A 16,424-nucleotide genomic window follows, 5' to 3' on the forward strand; every position below is an offset into this window, starting at 1 on the left:
GCAGTGCCAGTATGCAGTGCCGCTGTTGGTAAGGGCTACAAACTGCCCAGTCCAGCTTTTGGTGGTACTGGCAGCGGGATCCTCACAAAACCATTTCTGTGATGTGATTGTGGCTATGGTTCTAGCTGTTTGTCCACTCTCGTCCCTACTTGTTTTCCAAGCCTGAAAATTCTGTGATCTAATTGATATCCTCACAATAAATTTATTTTCTGCTCAAATCAGTTTCCATTGCTTGCAATGAAGAGCTCGGCCTCCCTGCCCACAGCTGATTGGACCAGAGGCGGACACTTGACTCGTGACAGACCAATCAGATTATCTCTCTCCTGACTCAGCTTCTGTTGCGTGTTTTGAAGGCCCTGTTGTCTGCGAGCACATGGACAGCAGAGAAAGGGCGTCTGTGCAGAATCAAGTTGAAAAAGAGAGAAGATGAAGATGAAGAGAGGGGGAGGGGGAGAGAGAGAGAGAGAGATTCCTCTAGTTCCTCATGAAGCCCTCGATTTCCCCTTGGGTTCTCCGAGTTGCCCCTGCATCCTTAAAATATTAGGTTGAATTATATGAAATTGTTGTTTTTATAGGTCAAAAAGGTCAGATAGCAGCAATTATGTGTGCTGTAACCTAGTAAGCTCCCCTTTTGGCCTACGCTGGATCAAGTGGGTTTCTTTACTTGCAACCCAAAGGGCTTTGTCTACAACAGTCAGACATTCCATTAGCTCAAAAATAGGGAGTGGAGGGCTTCCCTGGTGGCGCAGTGGTTGAGAGTCCGCCTGCCGATGCAGGGGACACGGGTTCGTGCCCCGGTCCGGGAGGATCCCACATGCCGCGGAGCGGCTGGGCCCGTGAGCCATGGCCGCTGAGCCTGCGCGTCTGGAGCCTGTGCTCCACAACGGGAGAGGCCACAACACTGAGAGGCCCACGTACCGGGGAAAAAAAAAAAAAAAAAAGGGAGTGGAGCGGGCAGAGACAGAGCAGAAGCAGGAAATAAGGGTTTTCCATGTGTGGCAAAGACTGTCCCCAGTGAGAAGGCTGCCTTGCAGACCAGTGGCTACAGGACTTCCCATCTCCTCTCTGGGCACTGACTCTGAGGTCACTGTCCTCCACTGGTTTGTAATCCATGAACTTCCAGAAGATCTTCAGCCCCACCCTACTCACCTCAAGTAATACCACAGTTGACCCTTGAACAACAGGGGATTGAACTACCTGCCTCCAATTATATGCAGATTTTTAAAAACAGTAAATACTATGGTACTACACAATCTGCAGTTAGTTAATCTGCAAATGCAGAGGAACCACAGATACAGGGGGGAACTAAAAGTTTTTCATGGATTTTCAACTATACAGAGGGTCTGTGCCCCTAATCCCTTGCATTGTCAACTGCATTCATGTTAATATATGATCTTGAATAATGTTTTTGTTTTTGTTTTCTCCACATGGTGGTGTTTCCTAGTCACGTGTGCACTTTTCTCTACCTAACCTGACTATCCAATAACAGGGGACTGGTTGAAGAAGTTGTGATGTATCCATACAGTGCATTGCTATATGGCCATTAAAGCGATGGCTGGGGCTGCGGTGAGCAGGCGGGCAGTGGGAGTGATGTAGAAGACTTGATAAGGGTAGTTGGCATGGAAAGTGAGGTTGAGAACCACCCACTGATGAAGGGGAGTACCACTGAGCTGTTCAAAACCTGGCTGAGGGCGGACCATGAATCTGTGGTGATGTGCACCCCCCGATCCCATGCCTTTTCTTCTGGTTGTAGCCAGCAGTCCTGGAGATGGGAGGTAGAAAGACACTTTTTTTTTTGGTCCAAAGATGGGACCTGGGAAGTCAAGGTGGCCAAAGGACATTGAGGATCCTAGTGAAAGAAGTGAAGCAGCCATGGGCTGGATAGGAAAGGAAGTGAGGCTTAGAGTAGGGGATGAACTGGGGGAAAAGGGATGAGCTGTGAGGCTAGGAGATTCATTCAATGGGGGTGGGGACTATCTTCTATTCTGCTGCATATCTTCCTTCCCTAACACAGCCAGGTGCTCAGTAAATGTATTTTGAATGAACGAATATGTGGGTTATAACTCTGACATTGGAGCCAGAGACTGGCATTCTGCTTTTCGTCAGAGAACCAGCGGTACCCATAGTGGTGGCAAGTAGCACTTCAGGTCAGAGAAAACTGAGTTCACATCCAAGTTGCATCAACAAGCTGTGTGACCTTGAACAAGTCACCTAACCTTTCTGAGCCTAGGCTTTCTTTTCAGTAAATAGGGATAATGACAGCTTTCTTGGAAATTTGTTGCAGGGATTAAATGAGATGCCATGTGTCGAGCACTTAGCACAGTGTCTGGCACTTTGGGATCACTTGCTAAGTACTGCAGGAGGAATAATGGTCTCCAAGAGCCTGGCTGGTTCTGGAGGCTGCATCCTAATCCAATTGCTGCATTTAGTTAGAGTTCATGAGCGCAAGACCTGAAGCTAAACCGCTTCCTCAGTCAACTAACTGTGACATTTCTGAGCCTGTTTACTCATTTATACAGTGGGAATACTATCAGGACCTATCCAATAGACTGGTGGGGAAAATTGGGTGATAATTTATGTAAAGCATTTAGCATACTGCAGGTGCACAGCAGAGGCTGGCTGCTGGGATCCCTCATTATCTGAGATGCAGAAGGCCATGAGAGGAGCTGACTTTGTTGAGGGCGGAAGAACAGTTTTGGACCTGTCAAACTTTGAGATGGCATAAGACATGAAGTGCAGCTGTTAGGTGGGCAGTTGGATGTAAGTCCAGAGGGGAGGTCTGAGATGGGGAAAATATCTGGGAGTCATCAGCATACAGATGAGATTTAAAGCCATGGACTGGATGACATCACCACGGAAGTGAGGGCTTACAGAAAAGACAAGACTGAGGACTGAACTCGGGGTCATCTGATGCTTTGCAATGATGGGGATGATTGCTACTGCAAAGCTGGTGACCAGACACAGTGGGGCTGAAGCTGCACAGCCAGCCTGCCCCAGCAACATTTACTTAACATGCTCTTATATACTCGGCCAGGCTCTGGAAAAAGCGCTTTACAAAAGTTAACTCATTTAATGCTCGTAACAACCCTTTAAGTTAGAGGCAATTACTATCTCCATTTTGCAGATGGGAAAACTGAGACACAGGAAGATAGTTAACTTGCCCTTGCATACACAGCCAGCAAGTAGCAGAGCTAGGATTCAAACCCAGGCAGGCTGACCTCTGAGTCTCTATCTCTTCCAATTTTAAAATTCTAATTCTAATTTCTAATTGTGGATAAATAAAGTGCCAACTGGACTTTCCAAGGGAATGCTGAATTTCTTAGTCTCTGACCCTTGAGAGCACAGCTAGGCGAATCATCCTGGAATAAACTACCATCAGAGGTCCCATTGATCCTCCAGGATCAGCCCCAATTAGCATTTCAGATCCTTGGCTGAGGAAAGAAGAGGAAGGGCGGTTTGTTCAAGGAATCTAGAGGACTGGCCAAAAAGTTTGTTTGGGTTTTTCTGTAAGGTGTTATGGAAAAACCCCAAGGAACTTTTTGGCCAACCCAGTATAACACTGATGGATCAATTACTACACCCACGGCTCTGGAAAGTCCTGGGGTGGGGAGGTCAGGGAGAGGTCAAGGGTTCCTCTTCCAACCACGGACTCCAGCACCTGCATTTCCTACTTTCTTCACTAGTTACTCTTAGAATAATGGTGGCTGATTTGAGGCAGGAGCCAGAGTCCAGGTGGGAAGTTGGGATGGCCCCGGGAGATTAGCCTTGGGGCCATTCTTTATCTCCATGGGGTATAGCTGCTCTATTGGTTCAACTGCCCCATAAAACCTCACTGTGATAGGGAGGCAGTTTGAGTTCATTTACCCCTCTTAGAAGGTTCTCAATAATGAGTGTCTGAGCAAATAGGTGAAACCCAGTTGAAGAGGGAGAGAGAGAGGGTGTGGACGGGAGGAGGGTTGGAGGGTAAAATTCACACATAAATTCCAGTGAAAGGGAGCACAGCTGAGTCAGGTGTCTCAGTGCCAAGGCTGTCCTTTCCCACACCCTTGCCACTCCCATCCTGCCCTTGACGCTGGCTTTGGATGAGCTACTAAGGAGAAAAAGGTTCTGACCATGCACAAGGAAGTCGATGGGAAAGGGACTTAATTGGGGTTCTGGAGAGCCCATCTGCCAGCTCCTGCCCACGTCCGCTGGCCTGGAGCTTCTCAGGGTAGCTGCAGCACAACCAGCAGGGAACTTGTCAGATGCAGATTCCAGGGCCCCACCAGGCCTACCAAATCAGAACTCCTGTGGGTCAGGGCCCAGAGGTTTCCGTTTTTCACAAGCCCTCCCCTCCTGCACCCTCTGCAGTGTATGATAAAGATCACATTTGAAAAACTGTCTCACAGCCTATTCCAGACTGATCTGAACAAATAAAACAAAATCAGAGGGATCCCAGTGCCTACTAGCTGCACAGCCATAAGGAAGTATGAAATGCAGCCTCTTTCCTTAAAGGGGTTATAATCTAATTGGGAGGGACTTCCCTGGCGGTCCAGTGGTTAAGACTCTGCATTTCCATTGCAGGGGGCATGGGTTCAATCCCTGGTTGGGCAACTAAGATGCACATGCCGCGTGGTCAAAAAAAAAAAATCTAATTGGGGGATAAAAGACATACTTTGTGAAGAGTTAAGTTAATGCTACAATGAATAATTCAAAACAGTAGGCAGATAGGCTGGACAAACTGCCAATGAGTGGGAATAACAGTATCATTCAATAAGCAGCTACAAAATACTAGATCCTATGCTAAGCCCTTTATTTATATACTGATTATCACACTAAAATCCTGGAAAACAGGTATTTTTATCCCCATTTAATAATGAGTAAATTAAGGATTTGGCTTATTTGCCAATCTCTCTCACATCCGCCTTCCCTGACCCTTAAGAGGTGATCAGGGTGATGCCTCTGTTTTCCCACAATACCCCAATGTTACAGACTTTATCTCAGTTATCACACCGTGTTACAATTGCCTGTGTACTAGGCTGGTTCTCTCACAAGATTTGAGGACAGATACTTGGTAGTTCCAGAATCTAGTGAACAGTAGGTACTCAGTATTTTTTGAATGACTAAAAATTGTGTGTCTGAAGTCTCAGGGCTAATACTGTGACTCACAAGCCCAGGTTTCCCCCTGAGCGATTACAAGCAGCTGGTATACACCTGGGGGGTTCCTGTAAAGGACAATCTACAGGTTGGAGTAATCAGAGAAGACTCCCGGGAGGAGGTGGAGTTGGAAAGACAATTCAAATTTGGAAAGACGGCTGAAAAGTGAGCAGTCGTTCTATGCAGGCCAAGGCATAAAGGTGAGATTCTGCAAAGGGCACACCTCCTTCGAGCCTAGAGACCCCAGGGGATTTCGGGAGACTACACCCCTTTCCCTAAGCCTCCCTAGCCTCCTTAACCATCTTAAATCGAACCTACATCCCATACTTCTGTGAAATTACAGGGAGATGGCAAATGCTCTATTGTTTCCCCATGCCCAGACCGGTATGACATGTTTTTTATTAGTGGATTTCTCCATTTGGAAAGTTCCTTTTAAGAATTAATGGGAGGGCTTCCCTGGTGGTGCAGTGGTTGAGAGTCTGCCTGCCGATGCAGGGGACGTGGGTTCGTGCCCTGGTCCGGGAAGATCCCACATGCCGCGGAGCGGCTGGGCCTGTGAACCATGGCCGCTGAGCCTGCGCGTCTGGAGCCTGTGCTCCACAATGGGAGAGGCCACAACAGTGAGAGACCTGCGTACCGCAAAAAAAAAAAAAAAAGAATTAATGGGATAGTTTTCAGTTTCCATGAAGAAATAAGACTTTACCCAGCTTTGAGCTTTTGTCTTCTTAAACACTGAGTATGTATTAATTTTACAACTGAAAAACAAGACCCCATGGTGGGATTATAGGTAGGTTTTAGTTTATTTGTGCTTTGTTCTTCCCAAAGTATCTACTATGAACAACTATTGCTTTTATGAACAGAAAATTAAAAACCCTTTCCTCCATAAAGATTGTTTAAAGAGGAAAGAAAGAGAATCTCAAGGTGGCACAATTCATGATGTTGGGAAGCAGGATGTTTGGGGGAAAAGAACTAAAGATGTTCTAAATTCTGAGTTCCAAGAACTTCAGCACCCAGGCAATCTGGGGCTAAACCAATTCAGTCTCAACATGGCAAAACATATTAAGAGCTGTAAGAATGTTCCAGATCCCATAACTTTGTAATCCCATCCTGGGGCTTTAGCTCAAGGAAATACTTTAAAAAAATTATCTACATATAAAGAAGCTCACTGTGGCCTCTCATTTAATGGGGTAACCTGGGCTCCCCCTAAAAGTCCAACAGCAAACATTATGCAGCCATTTCTAACAATAAACATGGCAGCTTAATAGAAACATGGGACTGTGTTTACAAACTAATACCGAGCAAAGAAAAAAAGAATGGAATATTGCATTATATAGTGACTATGGCTATTATACACCTGCTATAATTAGAGTGGTGGGAAAGAAAGCAGGGATGAGAGAGGAGAGAGATGAATGAAAGAGGCAGGAAGACAATTAAAAAAGTAAAAATAGTTATAGTGTTAGGGTAATGGGATTATGGAGGACTTTTGGAAATCTGTTTAAATGATGATGAAAGTTGCCTTGGTAGTAAATATGAACTATACATAGGGGCACTGTGACTTTGAGCAAGTTACTTAACTTCGCTGAACCTCAAGTTTCCTCCCTGGCAAAATGGGGACAATAATGGCACCTACTTCATAGAGTTGTTTGGAAGATTAAATGATATAATTCATATAGAGCACTCGGCATCATGCCCAATGCATGATATTCAATAAGTGTTAGCTATTATTGTCAGTGTTATTTCGTCATTATTATCAATGAGGGGAAATTCTCATATGCTCCAGGTGGGAGTGTAAACTGTTCTAGCCTCTGAGAAAGGCATTAGGGTATAGATATAAGTTTATATATAACTTTAGATACAAAACCCCTTTGGTTCCAGGAATTGCATGTCTAGGAATTTATCCTTAGCAAATAATCTCAGTAAATAATCTGACATGTACACCAAGGGGTGTGAATGAGAATGTTTATCTCAGAGTTATTTATAATAGAAAAAGACTGGGAACAACCTAAAGACCTGGCAATAGTTACATAAATTATGTTTTGTTTTTTTCTTTTTTTCTTTTTTTTTTTTTTGCGGTACACGGACCTCTCACTGTTGTAGCCTCTCCCGTTGCGGAGCACAGGCTCCGGACGCGCAGGCTCAGCGGCCATGGCTCACGGGCCCAGCCGCTCCGCGGCATGTGGGATCTTCCCTGACCGGGGCACGAACCCGTGTCCCCTGCGTCGGCAGGCGGACTCTCAACCACTGTGCCACCAGGGAAGCCCCTCAGAGTTATTAATAGAAAAAGACTGGGAACAACCTAAAGACCTGGCAATAGTTACATAAATTATGAAACATACATACCACAGAATATGTACGATATACCTTTATGTAATGATATACACGTGTACTTACATCATTACATGAAAAAGAAATGACAGAACAATATAATCTTATTTATAGAAGAAAGTATAGGTGTGCATTTAAAAGTCTAGAAGGATAGCTACCGACCGTTATCAAGGGCCATCTCTGTCACTTGCTCTGAATTATGAAATTTTAATATATACAATTCAGCATCAGAAAATCCACGATGAGGTGTGGGTGAGGGGAGTGTGGGTGTGTGGTTTTGTGCTTTTTTAAAGTGAGACACCTGGCTGGAGTGAGGAATTCTAAGATTGGAGATTGCAGACTGGCAAAATGTGGCAAAGCTGGTTTCATCAGTTCAGAAACCACTCAGTCCCAGGTCTGGGGGGTTAGCAACTGTGGTGAATTCTGCTTTGGATAGAAATGATGGGGATTCTTGGAGAGCCCACTCTGGAAGAGGAGACAGATGCAAAACTTTCCTTATTTATAACAATAAGAGTGACGGCCTTTGTAAGTGCTTCATACTTTCATGGCCAATCGGTTTGATCCAGAGAGCAGTCCCACGAGACAGGCAGGGCAGGAGTTATCACCGAGGAGATGGGAGTCCTTAAAGTGAAGTGGTGCCAGAATCAGAACAGGGACAGGAAGTGGGGGCTGAATTACTAGCCCTTCCAGTGGTGAAGCTGGAATAGAGTGAAATTCACCACGCTCCCAGCCCATGCCTGGCACATAGCAGGTCTTCAGCGCACCTGGCACTGCCTCCTCTGATCGGCTCCCTGGGCCCTTGGGCAGCTGCTTCCCTTTGCTCGCACCATCTACACCCATCTTGTGCCTATTCTCCTTCAAGTGCTCTTTGCTGCAGACAACTCATTGTTTCCTTTCATTGTGGCCCTTCCCACCTTCATCACATTGTTCCCTCAACTTAGAATGTTACCTGCCTCCATTCTCAGTGTCTTCCAACCTTACCACTTCTGTAAACATCCAAATTCCTTCAAGACCTGTATTAAATGCCATCTCCTATGCAAAGCTACACCAGCCAGCTGGACACCATCACTCCTTCCCTAGGCCCCAGGCCCCAGATCTGCACGTCTCTCGGGACACATCCCATCCTGCTTGCACAGGGGTTCTCTGCAGGTGTGTTTTGTCCCTGGACCAGACTGGAGGCTGTTTTGGGAAGGGGGTATGTCTCACTGCTTCCTCAGTGCTGGCCCCAAAATGAGGTGCCAGAGGCACTTTGGTCGATGAATGCAGGGGTGACTGAGTAAATGAGGGAAGATGGGAGCGTGGATAGAGGGAGGGCTGGGTAGAGGTGGATGACACCTCAAACCCTGTGGCAGAGCTGGCCCTGGCCTTGCCAGTGGCAATGGGATTCCAGCCAACGAGTCCCCAGGGTGAATAACCTCAGGTTTCTGCTGCCTGCCTACATCATAAAGTTGCCAGTGCTTCCTCTTCAGGGGTGGGAAGGAGAAGTGGGGTGACTTTGGGGCTGAGCCTCAGCATATGGGAGGGTTTATAAGCTGAGGCACCAGACCCCTCAGCACCGCAGCCCTGCTTCCTCATCCTTCTTCTCCTGAGCCTCCAGCTCTCCGGCAGCATGTCCTTCACCGGCAAGTATGAGATGGAGAGCGAGAACAACTATGACGAGTTCATGAAGCGCCTGGGTGAGTGAGCTCCTGAAAGCACCTTCCTGGGGCTGGGCTGTCACGGCCAGCTCTGCACAGGGAACCCACAGTCTGCGAGGCTCAGAGAAGTTGAGTGACTCGTGCAAGGTCCCGCAGCCAGTCATGGGTGAGGTGGAGAGTTGATTGGTTTATTCATTCAAACATTTACTGAATGCTTGCTACACGCAGACCAACCCAATGTTACTGATGGGGTGCCTCAGCAAGCCTTGCCCGAGGTCACACTGTGCATCAGTGGCAGATGTCATTAGACCCCCTGGACCCGAGGATGAGATGATGAGTGGTGTCACCACATCCTGCCTGGGGAGAGGTGACCAAGGGGTGGGAGCACAGAGATCAGGTTTGACAAGCCACTCGTTCACTAAGTCACTGAGCAAACGGGGGCCTCTTACAGTGCTAGGCACTCTGGGTGGAGATCAAAGACCCCACTCTTCTGTTTGATTTGCAGCACTGGTTGTGAAGAACCAAAGAGACAGTGGACTTGACAATCCTGCAGAAATCTTGGTGTGCTAGCTAAGTGTGAGGCAGTGCAGTTTTCTAGATTGAGGACAGCCCCAGGGGACCAGGGCCTACGACCTCCTGGTAGGAAATGGGCCCCAAGAGCAGGATCCATGTGCCCTGGGGCCTTGGGAAGGCAAGAGCCCTTCTGAGTCAATCACTGGGACTGGCCCTGAAGGAACAGTGACTTGGTTTCACCTACAACAGTCTAGATGTAGCAATCTTTATCTGTAAAGCAAGAGCATTTCAAGACAGTCTTGAAGGTCTCATTCATTTTAGAAATTTGTGAGGTTGGCAAATTTCTGTTCTACTACTATCAGAAGAGCAGCTATTATTTATTCTTAACTATATGCCAGCAGTTTTACCAGACACAAACACTGTAATTTAATCCTTGCAACAGCCCTGTGAAATGGGCCTTATTATCCCCATTTTTTGGATGAAAACACTGAGGCTGGGAGAGACAGTGACTTGCCCAAGCCACATGGCTCACGACATGGGGCTTGTGCTCGACTGTCAGGCTAGCCTGCCGTAGGGGAGGCAAGCTCGTGCCCAAAGCCACAAGTTGTAGGCAGCTCTTACATGGCCACTCTGCTTGTCCCCTGGCCCAGGGCTCCCCAGCGACAGGATTGAAAAGGGTCGCAACCTCAAGACTATCTCAGAGGTGCAGCAGGACGGGCAGAACTTCACCTGGTCCCAGAACTACCCCGGGGGCCCCTCCATTACCAACAATTTCACCATCGGCAAAGAGTGCGACATGGAGACCGTGATGGGCAAGAAGTTCAAGGTGAGAGGCAGCTGGCCACCCCTCCCTCCTTCGCCAGGACTCTGGCTGACTTCTTGGTCCCCACCATGTCCCTGGGGGCTGCTCCCCGAGCTGAGGCTTCTTCTCGAGTCTAGCCTCCAGCTTTAACAGCCTGAGTTACTTGGCAGTTTAGCCTCTCCTAGTTTTTAATGCTACCGTCAATAACGGACACTATAATGATAGTAAAAATTGTTAACATTTGCTGAATCCTTCACACATATATCCCAGACACTTGCTGGATCTGTCACACATCTTAATGCAGGTAAGCCCATGAGGTCGCTACAATTACTGCCCTGTTTTACAGATGGGGGAGCTGGGCTGAGTCATAGGATGAAATAGCTGCCTGGATCCCACAGCAGGGGTGGGCCTGTATAACCAGGCAGTCTGGTTCCGTAGAGCACAACCACATTTTTTTTTTAATTAATTTATTTTATTTATTTATTTTTGGCTGCACTGGGTCTTCATTGCTGCACGCGGGCTTTCTCTAGTTGCAGCGAGCAGGGGCCACTCTTCATTGCAGTGCACAGGCTTCTCATTGTGGTGGCTTCTCTTGTTGCGGAGCACGGGCTCTAGGCGTGCGGGCTTTGGTAGTTGTGGCCCATGGGCTTCAGCAGTTGTGGCTCGCGGGCTCTAGAGCGCAGGCTCAGTAGTTGTGGTGCACAGGCTTAGTTGCTCCGCGCCACATGGGATCTCCCCAAACCAGGGCTTGAACCCGTGTCCCCTGCGTTGGCAGGTGGATTCTTAACCACTGCACCACCAGGGAAGCCTCCATAACCACATTTTAATGCTTCCTCCAGCGTGGCCTAGAGATTAATTGCCCAGGCCCTAGAACCAGACTCATCTGGGTTTGAAACTGCAGTCTTGGGTAGCAAAGAATTGAAAGGTGGTTGTTTGTCCCTTCCTACCCAGACTGGTCCCCCAGGTCTTCCACCCATTCCCCTCTGTAGCCTCCAACCCTGGCCAAGAGAGTACTTTGCTCCTTCAGGCTTCTAGGCTGCCAAGGTGGAGGATACGTAGTCATAATATTCATATTCTGCCACTTGGGTATTTTAAAAATTTAACAATTTCTCACAGATGTCTTTCTGTGTCAGCACATATTGACTTGCCTCTTCTTTTTTAATGGTGGTACAGTATCCTATAGTATGGAAATGCTATCATTTATTTACCACTCCCTCATTAATAGATTTTTAGGTTATTTACCAGTGGATAATACAGCATTGTATTACAAACAATGCTGCAATCAACACCCTTGGATGACGTTAGCATCCTTCTAAAAATGATGATCATAACTGACTCCATAGTTAACAAGGGGTGCTCAACACCAAGCCAGGCACTGCTCTAAGCACTTTATATGTATCATAGTAAATCATTTAATCCTCCCCAGAACTCCAGGAAGTAGGTACAGTTACTACCCCTATTTTAGAGATGAGAAAACCGAGGCACAGGGACTTCCCTGGTGGCGCAGTGGTTAAGAATCCGCCTGCCAATGCAGGGGACACGGGTTCGAGCCCTGGTCCGGGACGGTCCCACGTGCCGCGGAGCAACCAAGCCCGTGCGCAACAACTACTGAAGCCCGCACGCCTAGAGCCCGTGCTCCGCAACAAGAGAAGCGACCGCAATGAGAGCCCACGCACCGCAACCAGGAGTAGCACCCACTCACTGCAACTAGAAAAAGTCCATGTGCAGCAAAGAAGACCCAACGCAGCCAAAACTAACTAACTAAATAAAGATAAATAAACAAACAAAACCGAGGCACAGAAAGGTTCAGTGACTTGCACAGGTTATCTGTATCTTTGGATATATGTAATCAGATGTCTATAGGGTAAATTAATTCCCAAAGGGTGATTGCTGAGGCTGCAAGCAGGCCCTTCATCCCTGAGGGGCTGGCCTGTGTTTGGGGGGTGCTCTGCAACTCTTGTGTTTTGCTTCTCTTCCAGGCCACTGTGCAGATGGAGGGTGGGAAGGTGGTGGTGAACTTCCCCCACTACAACTACACTGCGGAGATTGTGGATGGCAAGCTGGTGGAGGTGAGTGTCCCACTGGTTCCTGGCAAAATCGATGAGAATGCTTTTCTGCCCCCAGCCACGGCCCCCAAGAGGTGGTCCTCTGGGCAGCTGGCTTTATGGGCAACCCCCCCTACCCGCCCAACCATGGGCCAGGCTCTGTGCTGAGCACTGGGTGCACATGACCTCATTTGACCTTCACAATCACCCTGTTAGGTAAGGATTTTTATCCCCATTTTGCAGGTGAGGAAACTGAGACACGGGATGGCTAAGTGCTTGGCCGGAGGGCACAGAGCTTTTTTGACAAAGCAGGGATTTGGCTCTGGGCAGTCTGACTCCAGTGCCCACGCTCGGCCACCGCAGGGACGCACGTCTGGACTCCTCCCAGAGTGTGAATGAAGTGGGGAGTCTGGGTGGGCCCTGCAAGGGTAGCCATCGCCATTCCACTTCCACAAGGGACTTTAGGCCCTTGCTGCTAGATGTTCTGGTGTTTCAAGAGAAGCTGGAAATTGGCACTTCCAAGTGAAATTTCCAGTCTAGCAAACGTTGCCAACTAGTTAAACATTTATTGAAACGCTGACAGGGACAACTCACACACCTGTGGACTGACCCCTCCCACACGCCATTCTCTGTAAACACAGGTTGGAGGTGCTGCCCTGGAGGGCCCTCATCTCACATCCCTCTCTTCTCCCTGGGGCTCCAAAATTTTCCCCAGGTGAAAGAAACGGTGTGAGGTTAAGAGGAAAAGGAAGGCGTTTCTACGTGTCATTCCCCCTTCGTGAGCCTGTGTCCTGGGCTAGAGTCCCCCTGGGGGAGGTCTGGTCTGTCCTCCCCAAGCCTCTCCAGAAGGGAAGTGATGAGGAAAGCAGGGTTTGCCTCCCCCTGTCCTCTCTCTCTGTCTCTCAATCTCTCCCTTGTTTCCTTGTTTTCCTCATCTCAAGCCCAGTCTAGAGAAAAGGAGCACGTGGCCCAAGAGGCTCAGTGCCCTCGCATTACTCCCATTTTACAGAGAAGCCATAGAGTCTCAGAGACACGAGTAACTTGCCCAAGGTCACACAGGTACTTTGTGGTGGAGGCAGATCGCATCAGCTGACTTCTAAATTCTCTGCCTGCTCTTCCCAGGCCAACGGGTCTTCTTTCTCCCCTTCATTTTAGTTAAAAAATATACATATATAAAAATAAATAGATGTACAGTGTTTTAAAAATATATCTATGTGTATGTGTATATATATACACACACATATATATATACATATATGTATGTATGTATATGTATGTGTGTGTGTGTGACATAAGTGACTATACATTTTCTTCTGGATGGAAATCAACCTCTTGGAGAACGTGATGAAAGCTAGAGGCAAAGCTCCCCAGCCTGTAAGGAGTGCAGGGAGAACACAGGGCAGGAGAATGGAGCACATTTGTGCCCAACTGAACTGATCTTCCCAAATGGAACAAACCTGTTTCCTAATTCCTAGAGGCGCCTGACCGTGGAGCCTATATGGTGTGAGCAGAGCCCAGAGTTCAGGGCCATTATACACACGCACGCGCACGCACACACGCAAATGCACACGCACACAGACTAGGCACCAGAGACAAGCCATCTTGGTTGCAGATCTCCCAACTCTGGAGGCCCAGAATCGTTCTGGATACCTCCCTTCTGCTCTACCAACATGGGTGCATTTTGCAAGCACCCCTCCTCCCATCTCCACCCACCACCAGCACCCCTTCTCTCATCACCTCTCCTCTAGACCGTGCCCCAGCCTCCTCCCCAGCCTCCCCCTCCACTTCATCTTCCATCCATCCCATATGCAAATCACACATCACTTCACACTGCTGCCCTTTGACAAAACTGCTTCCACCAAACTCCACTTGCCACCCACCCCTCCTCACAAGAAAGCTGCTTTCCTCTGCTGGGGATCTGGACCAACTGATGCTACGCACACATCCCAAGACAGCGTGTCTTGGCCTTGAGCCCAGGGCACCACACACAGTGGGCCTTGGCCGAACAGTATCCTCTTGCAGCCTCTTCCATGAATGCTTACACTTCCTGAGGACAGAGAATGTATCTTCCCATCACCGAGCACAGGGACCCCATAAATGCTAAATGGTGCAGAGGGTGAGCATGGCCCCTCGGACTTAGAGGGGTGACTGATTTCTCTAACCTTCAGTTTTCTCATCTGTACAATGGGGACAATCTTGGTGTCGTGCAGATGGGCCTGGCATGGGTGAACTGATATGGACAGATGTGTGGAAGATCATCCCACGAAAAGCCACATCACGCCAACATCTGTTAGCACTTTGGCCATGTAGAGTCCACACAATGAGTCCTGTAACAAATTGGGAAACTGAGGCCCAGAGAAGCAGTGCAGCAGGCTCACTCCCACTCAGGGCTGGGACTGGAAGCTGTTCTACCTTCTCTGGGCCCCATGGTCACCTTGGGGCCCCTGCACTGACACCCCCTGTTCCTGCTGCTTCTTCCAGATCTCCACCGTTGCAGGTGTGTCCTACGAGCGCGTGAGCAAGAGGCTGGCCTGAGCTAGTAGGCAGGGCTCCGCGGGGGCCGCAAAGCCACCAATAAAGCTGATGTAACAACAGACATTCTGCTCCTTCCAGAGCCTCTGCCTTTGTTCTCTGCTGTCTTGGGGCAGTTCTGGCTGGTGGGGGTGGGAAACCCCTGACGATGGCTACACAGGCCACACCTTGGCCCTGAGATCTCTGCGGGACCTGTGTCATGGCAGAGGGAGACGGGTATGGACGGAAGACCCCTGGCCCCGGGGAGAGGGCAAAGGCGGTGCTCAGGATGCACGGCGGGCACACTTCTGTGGACCCCTCGCCCCAGCCTGCCATCCACATTCTGCGTGGAGACCATCCTTTCAAGAGACAAATATCACCTCGGAGGTGGCACACTGACTCTCAGATGGGCCACAGGAAGGCGGGGAAGGGCTCCCCGCTGCTGGGTCCCGAGGCTGCACGGACACTGGGATGCACCCACCCGGGCTTAGCCAGGGAAGGTGTTTCAGCATGGCTGTGGCTCTCTGCTAATCTGCTGTGGAGTCGTTCCTTTGGGTTTCAGTTTACCTGCTGGTACGAGAGGGGGCCAGGAGGACCAATGAGGGACTGAGGAGAAATGGGAGTCTATGAGATGGCAAAGGGGTTATGGGAATGCCAGGCAGGAAGCGAGCTGTCAGAGTAGGGCTTAGACAGGGGGGCCTGGGAGAAACTTGGAGAAGCTGCAGTGGGCTGGGAAAGGTGGTCAGAAGGGTCACTCTGATCCCCTGGTAGGTGCCTGGAGCCCTGCATCAGGAAGGATTCTGAGGCAGCATTTGGACTGAGCAGGCATCCCTGCCTGATTACAGCGTCTGTCCGGGGCATGGAAGAAGAGGAGGGAGCTCTGCCTGTCCCGTGGCTAGATAATCGCTAATCCTGATGCGCTTTTTTTCATTCTCCTCTTTCATACTCCTTGGGAGTATTCCCCATCCGGGTACCACCCTAACTTCTATTTTATTACTTTTTTTTGGCCGCGCCATGCAGCAAGCAGAATCTTTAGTTCTGGACCAGGGATCAAACCTGTGCCCCCTGCAGTGGAAGCATGGAGTCTTAACCCCTGGACAGCCAGGGAAGTCCCCACCCTGACTTTTTTTTTTTTTTTTGTGGTACGCGGGCCTCTCACTGTTGTGGCCTCTCCCATTGCGGAGCACAGGCTCCGGATGCGCAGGCTCAGCGGCCCTGGACTTATGGGCCCAGCCGCTCCGCGGCATGTGGGATCCTCCCGGACTGGGGCACGAACCCGCGTCCCCTGCATCGGCAGGCGGACTCTCAACCACTGCGCCACCAGGGAAGCCCCACCCTGACTTCTTCTTACCCCATATTTTTCTCTATGGCAACTCACTTATTTTTACTACAATGGAAACTTTATATCACTTATATACATGGAAAGCCAACATCATTTGCCATAAATAGACTAGG

The 16,424-nt window shown here is 49.0% G+C and overlaps 1 protein-coding gene across 1 annotated transcript; it reads left to right on the forward strand.

The window, feature by feature from the left end:
* Positions 1–9,070: 9,070 nt before the first annotated feature.
* Positions 9,071–14,993, forward strand: FABP6 (fatty acid binding protein 6). The gene is made up of 4 exons (XM_030841208.3): positions 9,071–9,137; positions 10,262–10,437; positions 12,393–12,482; positions 14,940–14,993. Exons 1-4 carry the CDS (start codon positions 9,071–9,073, stop codon positions 14,991–14,993), a joined length of 387 nt encoding a protein of 128 aa, XP_030697068.1.
* The last annotated feature ends 1,431 nt before the right edge of the window (positions 14,994–16,424 follow it).

This window comes from Globicephala melas, chromosome 3 (genome assembly GCF_963455315.2).
Source record: "Globicephala melas chromosome 3, mGloMel1.2, whole genome shotgun sequence".
Lineage (NCBI taxonomy): Eukaryota > Metazoa > Chordata > Mammalia > Artiodactyla > Delphinidae > Globicephala > Globicephala melas.